At 41.2% G+C, this 23,209-nt stretch overlaps 1 protein-coding gene across 1 annotated transcript in view; it reads left to right on the top strand.

The window, feature by feature from the left end:
- The first annotated feature begins 8,379 nt into the window (after nucleotides 1–8,379).
- LOC136962898 (glypican-6-like) overlaps nucleotides 8,380–23,209 on the top strand; it is a 52,896-nt gene continuing 38,066 nt past the window's right edge. The window contains exons 1-2 of the mRNA XM_067256803.1: nucleotides 8,380–8,588; nucleotides 19,377–19,535. Coding sequence (XP_067112904.1) covers nucleotides 8,438–8,588; nucleotides 19,377–19,535 — 310 coding nt within the window. The 5' untranslated portion in view covers nucleotides 8,380–8,437. The remainder of the gene's footprint in view (nucleotides 8,589–19,376; nucleotides 19,536–23,209) is intronic.

Genomic DNA, 23,209 nt, shown 5'->3' on the forward strand with positions numbered 1-23,209 from the left:
CCCCTCTGAGCTAGTCATACATGGATCACAATCAGGAGCCCTGACTCCTAATTACTCAGAATTAATTAGACTATCAAACTTCTGCCCCAACTTCAGTAAAGTTTATCAAGTAAAGCTGCGAGCAATCATCCTCCTTCGCTGCGGTGAATTGACGGTTTGACCCCACTTGTCTGAACGTCAAATTGACACTTGTTCTCCTGAAGGCAATGTCGAACATGACAGCGCAGATGAACCCCATTTAGACAGACATCAGCAGGCAGTGCTATTACAGAGAGGTCATCAGGGAAATGAGGCGATATTTTCTTATGATATAGTTATCTATTTCAATCCACATCACCTTTACACCACCCCCATATGGCTTGGCAACAACCTGTATTTAGTTAAATTGCCAGTGCTAATTTATTTAAATTAGCAATGGCAAGTCCACTTGGTTTGACCTGTTTGTGTTAGGTTGGGACACAGTCGTATGTGCTTTAGTTCACTTCTGACCAATTTCACAACAACAGCACCCAGTGAAGGAGTGACTCGTGTTTCAAGTTGTGTGGTCCCAGGGAGTTTTCCAAAAGGTGTGAGACAAGGCTTACTGTTCCCAGACAGTTTTGACAAGGAACTTGGCATTGCTGTCAGATTGAATGCTGGAAGGAGTTCAGTGTGTTGTCCTCCAGAGAGACAGCCATCACAGTGGATTGGGTCAGCGACTGTGATGGCTGCTCTGAAGGTTACCTGTTTCTACTGCTGTTCCATGGATCTCTGCCATCACTCTCCATGTTTAGCACTAGATGCCTGGAAGAGTCAGAGTCTGACAGCATATTTAAGTGTAGTCCAGAGTTTTGCATGTAGAAAATGCTATATTAATACGCTAAGGGATGCCAAAGAGGAAAACAAACAATAGAAATGTGAGGGGTTATAAAAAATATATAGATTTTCAGGTTATACAGTATATCAGTGTTGATGAATCTGTGGATGACCTGAAACTGGAGCCCCTTTGGGTGCCCAGAACAGTTTTTTATCACTTTTTCCAGGAACAGAGACAACTGATGCAACATAAACAAAGCATTGTGTTCTGGTAAAATACAAGTTATCATTAAGAAACAAAGTGTTCCAGGGTACTATGTGTGATAAATGTTGTGTGCCGCAAGTGTTTGATGCTGAAGAGGTCTACTAGAAGGGCATATCTGTTAACCTGTGCGTTTCCAGAAGCACTGTTTGTGTTGTTCTATAAAGAGAGAGGTGGTGTGACATAACCTCTCTCTCCCCGACAGTATTACAGCCTCTGAATTAATGAGCTGCAGCTTCCATGCAGCTGGCAGGATCCTATTGGTAATGGAGCATGGATAGAGCAAGTACACATCATTCAGCTACCAGCTCTAACAAGCCCGATGAGGCACTCATATCCCTGCCTTTGGACCATAGGTTTGGTGCGGTCATTAAGAGTTTCCAAAAACATCAACAAGAGGTAACCATTCCAGATCATTTTTTCCTCACACTCTTTACTATTGAGAGTAAAACTGATTAAAATAGCCGAAGTACAATTCACAAGCAGTTTTATACCTATTAAACTGTATCCAGTGATACATTACCGGCACAACCACCAACTTTACGTGAAAACGTGCTCTTTTTTTCCAGAATGCCTTTCTTTGCAACAGCCTTGTGCTCTATTTAAAGTGTAGAATGCTTGATTATGCTTTTCAGCACTGAGAAAGATTATCGATTGTCTTTTGTTTACTGTGTCCTGGGTTGTTTTGTAATGTCCTACAATGGTTGTTTTTGCCCCTGAACTCTCAATTACATAACGTTGAGAGCTATTTAAGTTTTAGTCAAGCAAAGGGACGACTGATGGAAACATAATAAACAGTTGGATAAATGTGAGTCAACAAATCAGGACGAAAAGATCAGTCGTGCCACAGTACAACTTGACAGCCCTGCACTTAGATGCAGGGGTGTTTAGCCAAAGATAGAAAAGCATATGTTTAAAAAGTGCCACAATACTTCCGAATGCAAAGCCTTTGGCCTCAATTCACTGCATGAATAAACATGTGGAAATCTGATTGCTTTTGTATTGCTTTGTTGTCTGGGTCTGAATCAGTTTGTGACTTCTGAATAAAATATCGTCCCATTTTTATATCCTACAAATGCAAAGAAATACTATATGGGCCGTTTTTTTTGGTCTCGCCAATTAAAATGTCTGACCACTGACAGAACACAAGACAGTGCTTCCAAACATGTCTGACAGAATCAAGAATTTGTGAGGTTTTCGACGTAATCTTTCTTTTCTTTTGTTTAAAGGTTTTTCATTCATGTTGCAGACATTTTAAATTGGATGTGTTCTTGATGAGGGAAACTGGGAATTGGCTAGCTGTCAAATAAGCACTATTATCTGCCTTTAGGTTTGAGGCAAATTAGACTTGGGGTCTCAGAGGTGCTCGGTCTCTGACACGCTGGCAGCCCTGCATTCACCGAGCGTGTCACTTCCTTGATGGAAATTCTCTTTAATCAGAAGTATAACAGTCCACTCTTTACTTGTTCACATCTGTTTGATTTTATTTCCCTGGGTTTCCAAATGGGACTGTCACCTAATGCACCAGAAACATATTGTTTGAACAGTGACGCTGCAACAAAAAAAAAGCGGCGAATAATGGTAATATTAATAATTCCACAGGAATGCTTCAGCACTTTGAAATCTCGTCTGGTACAAAGCATGTCTGTCCTTGCTTGCACACACACAGTTCCTCTGACAGTTCTTGTAGGGAAGGAAAGACTGCTCACTCCCTGTCTACTGCAGAGGTGGAGCAAGGGGGACCTTGTCTCCTGCTGGGTTTAAAGCTAGTTAATGGATCACAGAGTAAATCAAATGAGGGTAAAGCAAATGAGAGGGAGAGTTCCTTTGGACTGATTTAAAAATGTATAGATGATACAATGTTTCGAGCGTCAGCAAATCCAGCCAGTTGATTTCTCAAGAAAATAAATGCAAATTGGGAATGTGCTAAAAGATTGTCTAATGTGTACTTTACTTTGGTTGTGTTTTGGAAAATCTTCACACAGAATTTGTATAGGCTACACAACAATTTCCGCTTGTCAGTTGAAGAGGCCAGCAATACAGCTCACCACACAGGTTTGTACTACAATAATCTTGACCGTTTTGGATGTTGTTCTTCAGTGTCCGTTCTCTGTACCATCCATCTTCCCTTATCACTGTTTATATTTCATCAGGTGTTCAATGCATTAGTCTCTCTGGTAATTCGACATGCAATATATTTTCAGAACATCTTCCAGGCCTCCCGGAAAGCTCCAAGTCATTATTGTGTCTGGCAGGTACTGTACCTAGAGGCGGATTAAACCAGCGAGAAGCCAGAGAGGGTGTCAGGACTGGCTTTGTTTGTCCCAGCTGTGTTATTTACCTCCCCCACTGCCAGGGTGGTGCTCAGCCCAGCCTGAAGGACAGCATGGAGCATGGCGCAAAGTGTCTGTCTCTGTTTGTGCGTGTGTGCGTGTGTGTGAGAGAGAGTGCAAGCAGATGCTAGGAGCGATGCCAACCTGATCCTCTCACTGTCTTCTGCAGGTTATACCATTGGAAATTGATTGACCACTGGATTTAGATTAGAATTGATTGCATCTGAGCCAAAATAATTGCTGTCTGTTAGTATTCAAGCGGTGGGCAGGGGGCGTGTCACACTGTGGGTTCCTGCTGGCAGCAGAACAACTGGACGCATTATTACCACACGTTGTCTCCCATTCAGATTCTTAAGATGAGAGAGCTTTTGATTTGAGTAATGCTGTGGTTCTAATTGGGTTGTATTGAGCCAACCTGTTTCTGTTCATGTCTGAGCAACAAACACAGATGCCCCACTGGTCTGAAGGAGTCTGAAGAATAAAACCCTGGGGGGTAACTCAATGAACATTCCGTACCTTCAGCTTTATCTTACCCTTCTGCACCGGGTCTTTGAAGGCATTGTAAATGCTATTTTGGATCTAGTTACTGTGTGCTGCAGGATTGAGAACAAACCATATCTTCTTCTAGAGGACAGGACAGCTTGCTGAGTTGCGTGTGCATCCGTTTGCAGAGGATTGTCGTCTGCTGCCACAGAGCTGGGCCTTGATCTTCTCTCTCCAGGTCTAGGCAGAGCTGGGCTCTGCCCTTCTGATCCTCAAGTCTCATAAACTTTACTGCTGCCTATTAGGTAATAACCACAGAACCACTAAAGTTATGCTTGGTATTGTTAGGGTGAAATTGGTGACTTTCCATACTCAGCGATGCACAGAAGTGGACATTGCTGGCATGAAATCTAGAGTGTTGTCATATAACATTATACATAACATTCATAATACCTTTTATTTCTGTCATCCACTCGAACTTCATTTTGAGTGAACCTGATTTGCTTACTTTACTTGCGATGCATTACGATGACATATGGGCAATAGTTTTTTCTTCCACTTTATAGTCATGAACAGTTTGCTAATAGTCACCCATATCATAAATCTAATTCTAAATTGACTTCAAATTACCATTGAGCCTTCGCTGCAGAATGTCACATTCTTAATCATTGTCAATCATCCCCTCTTGAGTGAGAATCAAGCCATGCTGACTGTGCATTTCAAAACCAACTAAGCCTACAGAATCTACATTGCTTTTAAAGCAATGAACAGTGTGAAGGAGAGAAGAGGGATAAAGCTAATCATGCCCTAAAGCCTATTGATTTGCACAATGTAAAGTTTATTGTCTTGACATTTAAATATGAATACAACGTTACACACAATCTAAAATACACACAGCTTTTGCTTACTCCAAGCAAATTACAAACATCAAAATATCAGCTTAGGGCATGTCTTTGTCAATTCATCTGACATTTGGAATAAGTGTCCAATTTGAATACAAACCATATGATATTTTATTCTAAATATATTTATTATGGTGTTCCATATTCCCAGTCTTAACCAAAATGCTTTGATTCATGGTAGTGTGTTGTTAGAAACTACAGTGCTAAATTAACCATGAAGAAGATTTTTACTCAGCTCAAAGGTTCAGGCAATTGAAACTGTCAGCATGTTGAGCCTCTCTTTTAAACTTTCATGAAAATCTAAAGTCCAGACAAAGAACAGGCCACCGTTTGAATGTCTAATATCCATTAACTTAACACAACTGTGGGAAATGATGGCACAGCAGTTCAGGGTTGTATCATGAAGGGAAACAGAAAACGGCTGCAGGATCAGAATTCTTTCTTTGATCTTGTCTTAAACAAACAGAACAGAGAACCTGTTAACATGCCAACAATGTCTGAATCCACTTCACAACACCTGTCCATGACCCTTTGCAGGTCACTGGATGAATCCTTGCTGTGGAAATGGTTTGACACACTGTGCTGAAAGTGACACTGTATATAAAGCAGACCCATCCAATCGATTTTTACAGCAATCTCACTCTGTGGTTGATGATCCACTGCTGCCATTCATTCTCAGCATTTGAAAATACCCTAAACTTAATGCGGAGGTCATTCTTCCTTATTAACCTGCAGCATGGCAGTATGCTGTGTAGATCTCGCACAACAGGACTCACAACATTTACTTTCAGAAAAGAAAAATACCTTGGCAAAAGGATGATACTGCCATTAGATCTATGAGCATGTTTTGTGCAATGTTATAAATAATTTTGAAAATGTATATGGTCAAAACCTGTGTTTTGTGTCATTCTCAAATACATTTCCACACACGTAAATATTTGAATTTTAAATAAACGACAATATTATTGCTTGTTGGTATTAGGCAGAATGATAAATATCGATTAATCCAAAAAGTTACTGTTCTCACTCTCATGCCCAAAGGAATGTAATATTCTGTTAATGTTTGACAGTCTGATATGTGGCACCCCTTCAAATGACCATGATGTCAACTTGAATCCTAAACTAATTTGGATGGGCTTGCAGCGAATGAGTCAGCAAGACCTGAACAACAGATTGTGGGGGTGGACATAGTAACAGTAGATTCTAGGGATGGAGATTGTAGAAAAAAGATTGCAGCATTCTGGTATGGATGAGTTTTAACTTTGGCAGTTGTTTTACTTTCATGTATTGCTGTAAGATAATACTTTTTTGTGATTTAGTGATGGAATGTCACAAATGGAATACAAATGGTACATTTCATGAGATAGTAAGGGTATGTCATCTTGAAGATCCCTATAAAGTTCCCAATGAAGATATTTGAGATTTGCATGATCAAGAGAGTCTTTGTTTAAGAGATTAAATGGTCAAACACTAGAGCACCTATCTCTCTGTGCTAATCTACCCAGCATCATCACTTCTGCCTGGCTGTGTTCTAGCAGGTCACAGGCTAGCTCTGTCAGGTAGAATTCCCTGTGCAGGGTGGTCCACATTCAGATTAGTCTGCAATCCCCTGTTAAGAGAATGCTAATGAGGACTTTCTCAGTTGACAGGCCCCGGGGAAGATTTGGAGCTTTGCTTTGTGAGAGATCAGGAAGAGTAATGATTTAAAGGCCTTGTTAAAGATGTCAATTGCAAACCTGTCCTTTTTTGTGTTATATCTTTGACAATTAAATCCCTTTTGTCGCTTGACTGTTAAATGGTGGTATTATTGTCTGGCGGAGCCTGTCAAGGGTAAAATGAAGACAGTATTTACTGGTTGCTCTATTTGCATACTGTAACTGTTGTGTTTCTTTTTTCATTATTCAGAAGATTAATTTCTCCCAGTCAGCTTCGTGAATACCCCAAAGACATGTTTGTCTCTGACACAATGAGCAATTGCTTAAGTGAGGGAGCAGTGTGCACTGTAATGTATTCAAAGTCTTCTCTTGCTTCAGGCATTCTTAGAATGTCTGGGACCTTTTTGACCGTACTTTTCCACTAACTCTATGTAGAGAAATAATCAAGTAAGAAGGGAAATATGGGAACGAAAAAGATGCCTTCAAAAGAGAAAATGTGGCCAGAACCTCAAAAGTGGGATGTTTTTTCAGTTAATACCATGCCAATCTGACATATTCATCAGAACTTTGAAAATACCCTACTGTATGTAGTGGAAGCCTCTGGCCAAGGCAGGGGTACATGTGACAATTTTCACAGACATTTGCAAGGAAGAGATTTACTATGCATCAATTTAAAAAAATTGGCTTTAGCTTAGTAGACTGAAGTAAGCTTAAGTCATATCACCTACACACTTTTTTTTCTCTGAAAAAATCTTTAATATCTTATTGACAAAAATAAAGTACATGTCCATGTGTCATCTCTTCCAATCTCTTGGATCCCAGTCACTATCAAACAAACCTTTAAGACTAGAATCAGTGAAAGGAAATGAGATATCTAGCATTATCAGACACCCTTTAGTCTTGATGTTTTTGTTTTCTAAGTATAGGGTTAGTGTTTTCTCAGACGAGGCTTAGCTTTTGGAAATTCCCAGACACATGCAGCGTTCACATTCAAATTAGAGATTTAAAGTCCTTTACTGGGCCTTGAAAATAAGCCGGGGGGATGCGTCCCTTGTGAGTTAAATAAGTAATGTGTCTTATGCAATATGTGGGGAGGCAAAGGTAATATTTATGCCTTGACGGCATGGGCCATTTTGCCATGCTTAGCTCAGAAAAAGACAACTAATTCACCATATTCCTTTTGACCCAGTTTACCTGGAAACTACAACCATCCCTTGAAGATAGTTCTGTGAGCTAGTCAAGTCGAACTGTTGCTCTTCACACCTTTCTCAGAACATTTAGAACATTTCCCTGGAAGTCTATGGAGGTCAAAGTGTAGCATTCTGCCTCTCATGTCACCATGTTAATCCACTCTTGGTCGGCCTAGGATCAAGATGGTCAAAGATCAATATACCATGAGAGAGGAAAGACTCAGAACAGCAGTCTATTCATCTATGCAGACCTGCAATACTATTCCTATATAATTCCAGGAAGAAGAAAAAACAGAAACAAAATGTTTTTCCTCAGTCAGTAGGAGTCATAGTCTTTTTTGTTTTGATCAAGTATGGCTTTAACATGCTAATATTCTTGTCATGGTAATTAGGTTTGTTTTCAGGACGTCTCTGGACAAGGTGATGCATTCGTAGTCTATTGTGAGAAGAGTTGGAATTCCACTCCGTATTTTCTCGCGCGCTCTGCTTCTCCGATTCAGGTCTGAGCACTTGCGGTCCTCTATCCCCAGCGTTTCGACTTTCTCCTCAGCCTCCTTGAGAGTGAAGTTGAGTGAACACGCTTGGAGCCTTTTTCTCTTTCTGGACCCATGTGGCACCTGTCCTCCCGCACTTGTGTTTTCTGCGGAAACGGGAGAATCACTATTGGTTGCCAAATCGCATACAGAATTTCAGTGCAAAATATGTGCTGGTAGACAGTTGTAGAAAGTGGAAACCTCTATACGTTCTGTTTTTACCTGCGGATCTACTGCAACGGGAATCTGCAGAAGATCAGAAGGATTTGTCACAGAAGTGCAAGATGCTGAGAATTCAAACAATCATTTGCACTTTATCGGTGCTTTCACTTGCAGCAAAAGCCGATCTCAAAACCCGAAACTGTAGTGAGGTTAGGGACGCCTGTGTTGTTAAAGGCTTCAGCTTTGCACATGTTCCACTCCAGGAGATATCAGGTAAGGATGGAATTTAACAGACGGTTTACTCATTGGTCATCTACAGCATAGACTTGACATAGGATAGATATTCTGATAGAAATACCTTTGGAGTTAAAATGTGGATGGATAACTTCAAGCCCTATCTAATACTGCAAGTTATAGGCTACAATGATATTGTTCGAAATAAGTCAACATAGTTTATTTTATAACTGGTCAAAAATGTGGGGTATGTTCACGTAATAGAGAATCCTATTACATATTCTAAACGATTAAGAATTATATTTCAATATTTTTTATAACTGTTCTAATGTCTGAAATGTTTGTGGATTTTATTCAGTACATTTACTTGTGAAAAGCTGTAGGGTACACTTTTTCCTCACAATACAGTACCGACTCCCTACTAATTAGATTAGACTGACAAATCAGACAATGACTAGTCGTTTGCTCTCTGTAAACGTCTATTTAAAGCTAATCTTGGGTAGCCTGATCACTATTAGATGTTCTGTTTAATATGCAAATAGGCAGCGTCAGTTCTTTGGAAGAACAATGTCCAGTAGAGGTCTCTGTGTCGTCTGCCGTGTCTTCTAGATAATTAATACAATAAAAATGGTTTCGGTTCCTCAACACAGTTGACACATTGACAAAATCTGCTGTCTGCGTGGCCCATTTACCAGTGGTCTAACATTAGATTTTGGAAGGGCCGTTGAAAGTAGAAAACATATAGGCCTATGTTGTAGAGTACAGGTGGATTTGGATCCAATTAATTTGTTGTTTGACTTTCTGAAATGAGTATAATGTGCTTTGTTTGTCCAACCCATTCGTGTCATAGAACCTCAAATCCTGTTATTCAGTGAGTAGACCAGGAAACCTGCCACAGGTAAAAGGCTGCATATTTTATAACAAGCACACCTGTTCATAGCTGGGATACATGACTAGCCGATGACATCCTCCAGAGGCACTGCATGGATGTTCATGTGCTTGCTTCTAATCTCAAATGAATGAAAAACTCAGACTCACTCTGAATAACGCCACTGTGTGGCTGTTCTTGGATCAAATCCACAGCAGTAAACCCTGACTGTTGGAAAGGATAGCCATGACAGGGTTTATCAACCGCATTAAACATGCTTTTAGTGTGTGTTTGGTGATGACCAACACCTATGGAGGTATATTTTACCGACTTGGGAGCAATATAATCAGTTCAGTGTAATTGTCAGGATCCACATACAAGTGTTAGTAGTATACAGCCTTCATGCCTTACTTTTGAAGTACCGTATATCAAATGTTTTATTAACTGATGCAGTTAAGATGAAAGGACACAAGATGGCCGCACGATGCATTAAGGAGGCTAGCTCCTGGTCCTTTCCTGCAGAGGAGACCTATCAGCCTCTAATTGTGGTCAAAGAGAGAAGGGTGTGTCATGCGTGTGTTTGAAGTCAGGTGCCCTAGAGGCTGGTGATGTCAGACATCGATGTCGGGGGAAGACACTGGTATTCTCTTCTAATCCCTATAGATTGAAACATCTGGTTGTGTTTCATATCATCAACTTTCTCTTTTCTTCCGTTTTTCACAATCTTCTGACGGTATGTAGCCTGTTACTCTTGGCAAATAACATTTGAAATATATACGGACAACATATATACAGACAATATTATTGTCCGCCATGTATATTGCATCTCCAAGTGAATTCTTCAAAATAATTCAGTCAGCAATTTATGCCAATTTTAACAACAAACTGCAAATGCACGTGGCTTTGCCTCGCTGCATTCACCACACAATTTTGTTTTATCACCCATGATTGGCTGCGCCGACTTCAGTTTTATTAGTGTGTGGTCAGTGAGACAGAAGGAGCTAGGTCAGGGGGATTGTCAAAAGTGGTGTCAGCAAAATGGACAGGAGTGTTGCAGTCAGGGCCTGATGGCCCAGTTGGTATACAGTAATACCAGGGATCCTGGCCTCTGCATTCTGAAGAGGCCCTGGTCTGGGCTGTCAGCAGCTACTGTGGCCAGGGCTTAGGAACTGAGAAGGACTGAACCTGTCCCCCCACTCTGACTGCGCCCTAAGTCAGAGGGTCTGTCAGCACAGCTAAAAATGGCCAGCGGTCCTCCTAGTCTACTACAAGTCTTGGCTAGGTGTATTTAAATTTACTGTCAGTGAGTTCATTACATACTGGCCTCTCTAACCAAAGATCGTCACTGCCCGGGTGAAAGACTAGCCCCACTTGCGAGCTTGGGAGAGATCCATCTCAGGTTCCAGTCAGTGAATTACCCAATGTCTGAGATGAGATGAGGCGATTTGGAAGGTGAGTCACAGACCCCTGGTGTCTTCCGAGTACGTGTGCTGTGTGAACCCCCGACAACCCTATCCTCATTCAACCCTATCATTTCATGCCCAGCCTGCTTATTGCCGGCCATGCAACGAGACAGAAATAACGTTCCTATATTTTATGTGTTTCCTTGGCAGCATACACAACCAGGCAAATGATCTCTGTTGAGGCGTGTAATGTGCGGGTCCACCTCCCACTTGTAATGGGATGGAATGGATTAAATGGTCTAAATGTGGCTGCACATAGAGAATGGCCTTGTGATTCTGCAAGTTAGGATTACTGTGACGCGTCGTTATCACATTATCAAGATCTTGCAGGTGTCAGTCACAGGTTTTTGCAGGTGCCTTTGTAGGTGAGGTGCTAGAAAAGGCTCACCTTGCTTCTGAGACCACCTACTGCATTTCAATGTCAAGACAACATGAAATGCCTGTGATGCAATTTGGCTTTAATTGGACTGTTGGGACTGACGTGCGATCGTAAGTGTTGTGGTTAATAGCAGTGGTGGTGTGGTCCTATATAGCCTGTTGATTGGATGTGGGTATCCCCTGCTGTGACACAAATGCAGGAAGCACCATCAGAAAGCCAGGACCCCAAACACTCATCTATTATTTTCCGGTGCCAGAGTGGATTTCTCAAATGCCCCCTCTATCTCCATGCCATTAATCACGCTCATGAATACTGAAATGGCTGCATGATGGGCTATCTCAACAGGCGTTCCCTCTTGAAACAGGAGAAACCACGACAGACTGTGCAAGTGTTGCAGAGGCTCAGGGAGAAAACTGAATATCTGAGCAGTCAGTCAAACCAGACAAGAAGTCTCCTACAGGGAGACCTGGCAGTTCAATATTATTTGTTTAAGATACTGAGTTGGCAAAGGGATAGAGCTCACCTCTTCTTTGTTTTTCATTGTTTTTGTCATTTGTATAATTAGGGATTTTATTCGAAAAAAGTTTTGGTTGGTTCCTCAATTTGCGACTTTGTTATTTTATCTGTCAGACCATTTTTCCCATCTGTCATACACCTAGTCAAGACCGTGATTTACAATAACATGCTGCTCAGTGCTTCACAGTGCTTCACAGATATTAGAAATGTCTGATTTGACAAGTCTTCTCATTGCCAGGTGTTTGTCTCCTCTTATCTGTGTGGATACTACAGAATTATATGACAAAATAATTCAGCCCACTGAAGGAAGATATCTTTAGAGACGAGAGCGCCAATAATTTGTGCTCCATTAAGCTGTCATGATTTATTTTAGTAGAGAGCGAGCTGTCTTTGTTGATGACGTGATTAGACATTTTTAGCTTTTGTCTTCTGATGTCTTTAAAGTCAGTGACAGATTTGTATTTGTTATAGTTGACTGAATTTGATGGTGGTTTAAATTGAGATTAGTCCTTAACCATTATCATGTTATGTCTTTTCTTGTGTGTGAAAAAAAAGTAATTTCACTGATAATTTTCTTCTTTTTAGTTTGTGTAACTGGTGAGGTTTTACACAATTTCTTTTTGATTATTATTTCATTTACACTTGCCAACCAGATAACTCTGTCTGTGTGTTATCTCGAGAAGATTGTCACATAGTCAAGGTGCCAGGCAATAATGAGCTAAACACGCCCATGGCAGCAGCATTAATGTTTGATAATCTCATCTAAGAGGGATCTGCATTAATACGAAATTCGGAAATACTCCTGGTTCTTGTGAGCAATTATTCATTGTGAGATATTGATAATTAAATTTGTTTTTTAAGTCATCATAAGTTTGCACACATTTCAGACCATGTTTCTATGTTTTTTGTATTCGGTACATTGATTGGGAATTGATTAAATCTATAGAAATCTGTCAAATCCATCAAATTAAACTGTATCCTGAAGCTGTCAATCGTAATGTAAGCATATACAACACTGCTACTATACATATGTTGATAATGATTATTGGAAAGATGTTGATATTGTGAACGGATTTAAGACATAATCGACACCATTGTGTCAAGAAAAGTGCTGCATATAGGGCAAGTAAACAGCTTCTAGAGTGAATTCTACTTTTCAAGCAAAAAAAGAAAGAAAGAGACCACGGATGTTTTACTTCAGAGCACTCTAAAGATCAGTAGATCAACAGAACAAAGGCCTGGCCTTGTGTTTCAGCAGCGATGCACTCATATAGCTTCCTATACCCCATCTGCCTGTCAAAACAGTGAGCCATCGAAAAACAAAGCTCCCTTGAATGCCTCATCGCTGTCGTTGGATCTATCTATAGCTGTGCGTCTGCCATTCCGGTCCTGTTGACAACATCTGACTAGACATGATGTGCAACTGGAGGAGATGTTTGCCTTTACACTGCTCCTGGGAAGGGGCAGTGAGGTGTGTGTGTGTGTGTGTGGGGGGGGGGCGTAGGGGGAGGTGTAGTATATTGAGCGGCCTGCGTCCTCTCTCAACCCAGTTGGCTGCTGGGTAGAGGGCACTGGCACTGGAACGAGACATCAGTGCTGATAATAGCCAGCATCGCTGAACTAAGCTGTAAATGAGGAGTGAAAGGTAATGATCAGTGCAGCCCTTAGGGCAGTGCTACTCTTCTCTCAGCCACCAGCTGCTACCTGGACTCCTCTGCCATGCTCCAGTTAGCAAGTTGACGCACGAGAGATTCACTCCCTCGCTAGTCGTTCCCTTGCTAGTCGCTCCCTCGGTTGCTGCTCCCTCGGTCGTCGCCATCGGTGGTTCTCAGGGGCGTTCCAGGTACCCTGCCCATGGAGAGCAAATCTTGACGGCAGGCTCCTCATTCCACAGACCGTCTTTTTATGACATTCTTTTCAATAAATATAAAAGCCAGACATGGACTAGTACTTCTGTTGATTATGCGCTGCTTGTCATTCCACACTGTAGTGTACATAGTGTTTGGGTATTCCATAGGGGTTTATCTGGAAAGGTTTGGAAGGAGAGTGCCAGTATTTCATTCGTGTTCTCAATGCTTGATGGTTTAGGAATTGGAATCAGAAAAGCTCTTTGTTACATCCAAAGTCTCTCTAAGCATTTTCCAAGGACCTTCTCTAGAAGGTATTTTTACACAGCCTTGCCTTCAACTTCAAATGACTCCATAGCTGAGGGATCTGATATGATGTTCAAGTAAGTTCATCTGCAAAACATACTCTGAAAACGAAACGCTCAAATACCAGTGAACAGCTATTCCATGTCTATGGCAGACAGGAATGCTCCCGAAACAGCATTTTACTGTCAGAGACATTCCCACAAGGTATTTCAAAGTCTCCACTGAGAATATGGTAAATCATCATTGAAACAGCGTTTCCTTGTCTCAATGTGTGTCCTGTTTTTTTTGTCCCACCAGCTGTTTTAAATTTAGAATGAAAAATATTTGATATTAGTTTTGATGAATGTCCTGAAACAATAACATTTATGCCGTTGTTTCCTTCGCAATGAATTAATAGCATGGACGTTGCATTTATGTGAAATGTCCCATCCTCCTCCTCCACTTGACGTTGTTAGATAAAAAGATAAGTACATTATTCCTCCTTTAACTCCTCTGTTAACTCTCTGGAGAATGTGTATCATCATGCCTGTTCTGTGCTGCTTTCATCATATCTAGACTTTTCATCAGTCAGACATTTTTTGAAACTGTCCTCGTTTATGCAAGGGCACACACGCTCCCCTATCAGCATCTAAAGTTATTTAAAAACACAGGGCAACTTTTTCATTTGGACTTCTGACATGACCCAGAATGCTGTGGGAATTGTGTTCAGTTTTGACTGATGCAGCTTCCGTCTTCAGCAGCAATGTGGGTTATTCCTAAAACATAATATTTCTTGTTGGGTATACTTTTAAGTGTGAACACTTGATCGTTAGGAAAACACAGATGGCAACTTTCAAATATCCTTGAGGAAGGTTTTGAGTTCCCTCAAATCTGAGTTTTCTTCAAATCGACCTCAGTCAATTTGATTGAAAATAGTGTAATATTTTATAGTGACTTAGAGGGCACATTATAAGTCAAAGAGAGAACCTGGAAGTTATTAGCACAGCACTTCGTTTTTATGGCAGGGAAACTTTTTCTGTCTTTGTAATGTTCATGAATAATGTGCCACAGTAAATGCTGTTTATTTACCCTAGCATTTGCCTCGACATTCATGAGCTGCAAAATTAAACTCAGTTCTTGCTGAAGAGGTGTAAACAGTACCCGTAGGGGGTCTCAAACTCCAGTCCTCCCCTGGAACAGATCAATGTGGGGCCATAATTCTAGCATAACCTTTTGGCCATGGTTTGAATATTAATAAGGAGGTGAGTGGGTAGATTCAATCAATGTTCGGAATGCTAAACAAGGATATCTTTACCCTGTGTACACAGTGTTTGTGTGGGATTAACTTAGGTGAAAACAGATGGACACCGTTGCTATCTAAGGGAACTCTGGTGGCCATTTGGATTGACAGATCCTTACACAATGATGCCCGACACTTTCCAAAGTTTGTTTGTTTTTGTTCTTGGAGATAGAGGATGAGATATCCGGTCTTTCAAAGTTTGTCACAAATTGCCTGGGAGGAAGCAGATGGCAGAGAACATATGCCGTGGGTCTCTTCAGCCAGGTACACTGAGGAATACTTCTGAGAGTTGACCTACCTTTGACTGGCATGGAAATATAAGCCTTTTATGACCAAAGTGGGCTTATACCTGTCGTCCCTAAAGGGGAGTTTTGGCAAACATGTTTGTAGTTAATATATAGTATATAAACAAAATCATATTACATTTACAAATACATATTTGAAAATTTTAAAAACAATACAAATCGTCTGATTGTCTTCTATTAAAGTATTCAAAATGAATGGAGTTTCTATCTCTCTTACTCCGAGCCCTGGTGTTAGAGAGTTGGAGTTTAGCTCATATAACAACGTTATGTATAACAACAACATGATAACCTCACCTCTCTTTCCTACTCACTCAGTAATTTTCTTAAGATATTCGAACAAAGACATTGACGGTAATCACTGGACTCTCACAAGACTAACAGACTGGGAGGTCAGCCACTTCAATCACGACGATGGGGCTCTCTTATTTGTGAAGCTTGAATGTTTGGCTGCAGTCTCAGGTAAAATCGTATGAATAAAGCCACGATCATCTGAATTTGCGTACGCACAGTTAAGACAAACTCTGGGAGTGCAAGGAATATAAATCCCCACTGTGTTAAATTTGTGGAGGAGCTTCATCTGCAGTGAAAACAGGAGAGGTGATCTGGCTGACCCTCTGCCAGAGCAGACACGATGGAGTGATAGAAAATAATTGCGACTCATATACATAGCAATTGATAAAACACTGAATGCATGCAGAAGTCACCCTTATTTCCTCTGTAACACCCCCCTGCACCCCGCCCCCCGTATGATTCAGTAATATAGCGAGAAGCGTGTTGGACTTGCACATTGTTTTTACCTCCCAGAAGGAATTAAACACAGTTATTGCCCATACAACTCACTGTCTGTGAAACTGTTCTTTGCTAACCATATTGTTAATTACTGTAATGATTTGCAAGATTGATTTCATTTCCTAAACAGTGTGAAGATACAGCCGGCATGTGATACTATCTCCCACCTCATCTTCAGGGAAATGTAACCAGCAACGGTTGTGATAGTGGAAAGTACCAATCCCGATGCAGGGAGGTTGTGATAGTGGAAAGTACCAATCCCGATGCAGGGAGGTTGTGATAGTGGAAAGTACCAATCCCGATGCAGGGAGGTTGCGTTGGGACACAACTCTTTATTTCCCTCTCAGCCCCATCTTAATACTGAATGTTTCACCAGAGGCTAGCTTTGAGACCAGGATATTAGCAGGAAATATCATCCACCTCAGCTCCTGCAGTTGGGGAAACTCAGGATAACAAACACCTTCAGGTGACAATCACCTCAGTAACATACATATGCCAGAGGCAAACAAAGGCCTTGTCTACATACTATGGTTGTTGTTTTGTTGTTGTGGCCTCTCTCCTCTCTACTCATGGAGAGTTTATATCCTGTAATACACTGTCCACATCATGTTGGATCATGGGAGTCCACTGTGCTGTTGTAACCTTGGCCCGTAAAAGGACACAGCACCTTGGCTGAGTGCTTAGGTCTCTGAAAGCCTCTTCTGGGATGTTGATGTACGACAGACTCATTTTAAGTGATGTTTTGCTCTGTTGAGACTACAGGAACACAAGGCGGGGTTATGTGAAGAGCTCTTTCAGTGTGACACCTCTGATGGAGAGCAGTGCTTAGACACGTGGCCAATGGGACCTCCCACTAACCTTCGATCCCTTGCATGTCCACAAACAGAGTTACACCCAAACTTTCTGACGGGAGACATTAAAGCTTTATCCGTTATGATCAGGGAAAGGAAGAAAAGAGAGCCAATTTCAAATCAAGAGCAATTTCCTCAACGTGAGTGATTTCACCTGTCAAGGATGATGAACAAATGATAAATAGGACCTTAAAATAAAAGTGAAAGCTCTGCCAATACCTATCTCTTACATCCTGATTGTCTTCTGGCTGCAATTCAACTCTGTGCAGTTTCACACCACGACAGCGATTTTCTCAGCCAGTCCTACTTAAAATAATGACATTATTAGTCCCCTCTGTTGCACTACTGAGGGTACATCTCTACACCTCTGAATTCCACAGACAACATACACACACAGAGAACTGGAGAGAATTAGAGGGATGCACTGTATGGGGATGAATGAATGCATATCATCAATAGAAGGGGATTGAAGGAAATTAAAATACCTGTATACTGTTGGCAGATGCTGGGACTTTCTGTTCAATAGAACGAGAGCTTTTTTGGAAAGTAAGATTTTGTGTGAACGTATATCAAGTTGCAAATTATTGTCTTAATATTGTCCCCATGTGATCAGATGACATTTGTTCGTTTAATTCAGTTGTAGGCCGAAAAGCACAGAGATAAGCCGAGTCAGTGTTATGTGGCACTGGAACGTTGTTCAGCAACATGGGACGATGTGGATCATTAACTTGTGATTTTCTTCAGTATTTCCTGAATGTCATCAGTTATAATGTGATTTTGTGTGAGATTATATTTCCTAGATGACATTTCAGTCTGTTCTCTCTTCACTGACTTCAAAGTGATGACTTATAGAATATGATACCTACTGTACTATTAATGTATACAAATATTTCTCAATATTAAAGCGGAAGGAATTTTGATAAAGAGAAAAGTAAGCAGAGGGAGAGAACTATTGATATTGAAGATGAGATTCCAAATGTTACGGAATATAAATCACAACTGAACACAATTTCCTCATGAAAACCAAGCACAGAAACGTGCTTGTGAGATGATTCTTCCATTTACTGTAAATATAGGCTGTTCCATTAAGGTTTCTGATTTCTCTTCCAGTAGGAGAAAACAATTAGAAACAGCAGTAAAACCCACATATTTATCCTCTAGTGATAAATAAAGCCTGGCATGAATTTCATCTCTAGACTGCTGGCAATTGTAATTAAATTTTGTTTGTATGCAAGCTACATAGAGAGCTGGCAGAAAGTTGGGAGAATCGAGCAATTGCATGGGGAGTGGGAATGACTTTGACACACATTATGATGTCCCTGTGTGTGTGTGTGTGTGTGTGTGTGTGTGTGTGTGTGTGTGTGTGTGTGTGTGTGTGTGTGTGTGTGTGTGTGTGTGTGTGTGTGTGTGTGTGTGTGTGTGTGTGTGAGAGAGAGAGAGAGAGAGAGAGAGAGAGAGAGAGAGGGAGGGAGGGAGGGAGGGAGGGAGTGTAAGAAAGAGCAAAGACAAGCTTTCACAATGTCTGAAATTGCATCAGCCATATTGCTTTCGAGGTCCTGCTCTGTGACTATGGACAGTTTGTGCATCATATCTTATAGAGATATGATATTTAAATATAAAGTATTTATTTTCATCTGCACACTAGGACTAACAATGTATTTCAGAAAATGACCATTATGACCATCATTATTATCAACAGATGGAGTGAGTCTGGTCCCCACTTGAAACATTTTTGGCAGTCATACAATTATGAGATCTTTAATTAAATTATGTAATAGGTACAAAGAAAGAAAGTTTCAACAGCACATTGTATTAAGAAGCTGTTATTTAACTGGTCCTATCATGTTCAACAGATACATATGGCTTATGTAGAATCTGTGGAGTTGTAAATCTATGTTCAAGTTACAGACAGCACAAAATTACCAGATTGTCAAAAGCAAAACCTGACCAGAAGTCCTATTATCTTTTTTGAGGAAACATTGCTGATCCACTTTATAAAGAGAAAGATGAACCAGGCCGTCATCGAGTCTTTTTCGATGCAATTATCTTGCAATGCAGATTATTAAAATATCTGCTTTAGCACAGCATCACCATGGTTTTACCTGTTTGTCATTCCAAGGCGTATGAGGAGAATGGCGCTGTCCATACAGTAGCTACATCTATGTGTGTCACAGATGTGTCATTTGTTCTCTAAATGACAGAGTAACGTTTGGTTTGTCTGCAGGTGAGCACCTCCGTGTGTGTCCCCAGAGCAACACCTGCTGCACCCCTGAAATGGAAGACAAGTTCGGCCAGCAGAGCAAGCTGGAGTATGAGAATCTCATAGATGAAACTAGTCACGAATTGCGAAGCACCTTTGTATCCCGACATAAAAAGTTTGATGGTGAGTAATTTCTGATGGTTGAATAGGGTTTGTACTACATGAGAGTTCTACTAAGACACTTACTATGTTGTCTCTGAATTACTTTTACTTAAATGTATATTTGTACTTACTTTACTTAAGAACAATTATATATAATATATAATTGTTCTTATGACCACCTTAAAACAACCAAATCAAAGGACCACCATTATTTACATATTATATTAATGCAAGTTAAATTAATATGTAGTATTGCATAGGAGTATACACTAAATCACAAATCACTGCATACCGTACGACTCATTATCTAAATAAACAGATAATGACGGTCAGTCTCTTACAAAGACCTGTAGTGAATTTGTTTTTTTTTAGGATTGCTAATAGACACTGTCACAAAACAGTCATTGTTTTTCTATGAGACAGACAAAATAATAGCAAATCCTCTTTAAATCAGCTAACAATTTCAATTAGCTAGTTGTGTGACATGTGCTTAGTCATTCGAAGGGAAATATAAAATCAACCCCTTTTGGTTGGTTTTACGCCCACAGAGCATTTCCCTGCAGACTTACAGCGTGGAGAGGTCCAGCCTGAGATATTAAATCTGCTTGCAGGCTTTACTCTACTGTCTGTATGATCCTGACTTAACCCCCCGCATTGACTCTCCTCATCACGACTCGTCCACTGACGAGAGAGGATCTTCCCATTTAAGAACCTTGCATTATAGAACCCACAGCTCCTCTCTAACGTTCCATTTCTCTCTCCACCAAGTGAACTTCAGCTAGTTAGGGTTTAATGAGTGCTGATATCAGTCAGCAGACTCTGCTGTGTGGGCAGCAGCTGCTCTCATCAGGAGGAGGGAGAGAAGAGGATGGAGGTGAAAATGATGTCAGCCTACAGAGCCAACTTGTCAGTGCCCAGTCACAGGCTAGGAGGAATGTACAGTATTTCACTGTATGATTTATTTGAGAGAAATCCTAAATAGAGTGTTTTCTCTGGCTCAGCCTGCCTGGATGGGTGCTCCTTTCCTCAGATTTTGTGTCTAACTTAAACCACATTGTGCTTCTGCTTGGAATGGATTTGCTTCAGTTGCCCCTCTGTTAACGCTGGGAATTCAGGGAGAGTGTGAACCATATGCCAAGCTGTGGCCTTGATTCAGTGGGGCTTTCTCTAGTGTGATGAGAAGCTGGGTTCTCTCAGATTAGTCCACAGGGTTGGAGCAGTGCTTCTCAAGAACAATGAGCTTAGTCTGTCTCTTTCTCTCCCTCTTCATACCTCTCTCTCACTCACTCTGTCCTTGTCTTTCTCTGTTGATCTAACTCATTCTTGTTCTTGCGCGCTCTCTCTCTCTCTCTCTCTCTCTCTCTCTCTCTCTCTCTCTCTCTCTCTCTCTCTCTCTCTCCCTTGCTCTCTCAGAACACAAACATCCCACCTCCAAGTCTTTTACAAAAGATTTCTGCACGACTAAGCCAAACCCCTTTTGTTGGATATTGAATTGTATTCAAGACTTTTCATTGTGAATGCTGTGTAAAAAGACTGCATTTTACTATTGTCCGTCATGTGAAAACATGCATCACCTCTTTGATGTACAATGTGTGGGCTGTGAGAAATGAGTGAAATCTGTTGAGTAAGTGCCTCTAGGTGGGCTGCAAAAGCATCTTCCAAATACATTTAGATGGCAATACTATTATTCAGTGGAGAGCAATATGTTAAATCCTGCAGACATTTGCAGCTAAGCAAAGTCATTTTTCATACAGTAGCCTCCTGTAAGATGCATTTGACAGGAACGCAGAGGGGAATATCCACAAATCTCCCATAATGGCGTCACGGCAACTGCATGGTGATTATGCTGGAACGTGTGGAGAACAGTCACGCTGATAACTAACAAACATGGCTGTATCAGAATGATCAGTGTGTGATGGAAAATGTTCCGTTTTATTTTTACCATATGTATTCTTTTGACTTCACACATTCTTGATTGTGACTTCTGAACACCAGACAGAGTACACTATCAATCAGTAGTTCTCTAACGAAACCTAGGACTTCTGTACTTGCTCTATGCTGTCAGATGTTACTCATTCTGACCCACCAACTTAAGTGTTTAGCATGAAATATTCATCTGAGAAATCCTCATTTAAAAGCTCGGCTCATCTTGTTATAGGAAAGTAGAATTCTGTTATTCAGATTCCATTAAAGAAAGCTTTAGTGTAAACCTATAACTGTAATCCTTGATCCATGAGGGAACTTATCGAGCCTCATACGCATCCAAATAGGCTTGTTAAAATGTGCCACACAGTGCCCATAGCAATGATATGCCCACTTCTTCAAAACAGCTATGTAAAACACAGACTGTAACCTTTAACTATGGCAATGGCATGCACAATGTCAGAATGCTTGTATGAGTCTTTTTTTTTCCAGGAAAGTAAAATCTTTAGAACATATGCCTTTCCTGGAAGGATGCATAAATAAGTAAATGTTATTTTGATTGGCTTCTGTCAGGAGAGGTGAATGTCACGAGATGAGAGGAGGGCACCAGAGGAGGAGGAAATGGGGCTGGGCGAGCAGCACTTAGATGCATGGCTTCAGGCACCCATGCTCCTCCGGGGTACGCTGCCACTCTTCATCACTTCATCAGTGTCAGGGTAGGGCTGGCCTCAGCACTGCTGCTCTCTGCTGTCTGGCAGACTGCAGGAGACACGCAGTCTGCCGAGGGGCTCCACAGACTACCCACACAGGAAACCTGAGACACTCCTGTTTGGATGTGAATTTCACTTGTGCGTGTTGGTTATTTATCAGGTCCAGCAAAATGGCAAAGTGTGGGCTATTATTATTCATGTTATAATTAAGTCCATATTTCGGACACTTCCTTGCCAAACTATACTAGATAACAGAATGTGTTTAGAATTTTTGAATGTCTGCATCCTTGTTCAACAACTGTTGGCTTGGTTGAAGAGGATGAGAAATGCAGAACAGTAACACCCAGGTTGGCTTTGCAGCTGTCAGTATTGTACCACGGGGCTACTTATGTTGCCTTAGATACTAGGCATTAAAAATCGAATCAAATGTAAGACTTCCCTGATTTAGACCTCACACTCATGTTGCTAAACTGCTGTTTACCACGCATTTAGCACCTGTTTGTGCCATCCCACCCCCACAGAGTCATGTCTCTTCATGTGGAGCCAGACATGATCTCTGCTGTATCTGACGGAGAACGCTGGCCCACGCATGCAAACACCCCTGCCTGCGTGTTATCGCCACCACAGTGAGAGGGCACCGTCACTTCTGTGCCAAGACCAGAAATAATACAAACATCCCACATCACCCCCACCGTCACCCCATGGACCAGCAGCAGCTGGAATGCAAAACTAAGAGTGTGTCTGTGTGTGTGTGTGTGTGTGTGGGGGGGGGGGCGGGGGGGGGGGGGGGGGGGGGTGGAACAGGTCATCATCTCAAAGATTATTGTCAATAGCACAGACTCTATTAGTGTGAATCACCATGATTCTCCCCATGTTTGCTGATCTGCTCATGCACACAGCGTAGCATGAACGTATTTCCAGTGTTTGGCAGTAATCCATATCCCAGTACTCAGAGAAGCAGTACATGTGCTCTGAGAAATGAGAGAAATAACAAGCCTACAGATTCCTCTCCTGTTTAGCTCATTAAAGACTGAGAGGGGGGTCTTAATTACTAATCAATGG

The sequence above is a fragment of the Osmerus mordax genome, chromosome 2, assembly GCF_038355195.1.
Source record: "Osmerus mordax isolate fOsmMor3 chromosome 2, fOsmMor3.pri, whole genome shotgun sequence".
Taxonomy (NCBI): Eukaryota; Metazoa; Chordata; class Actinopteri; order Osmeriformes; family Osmeridae; genus Osmerus; species Osmerus mordax.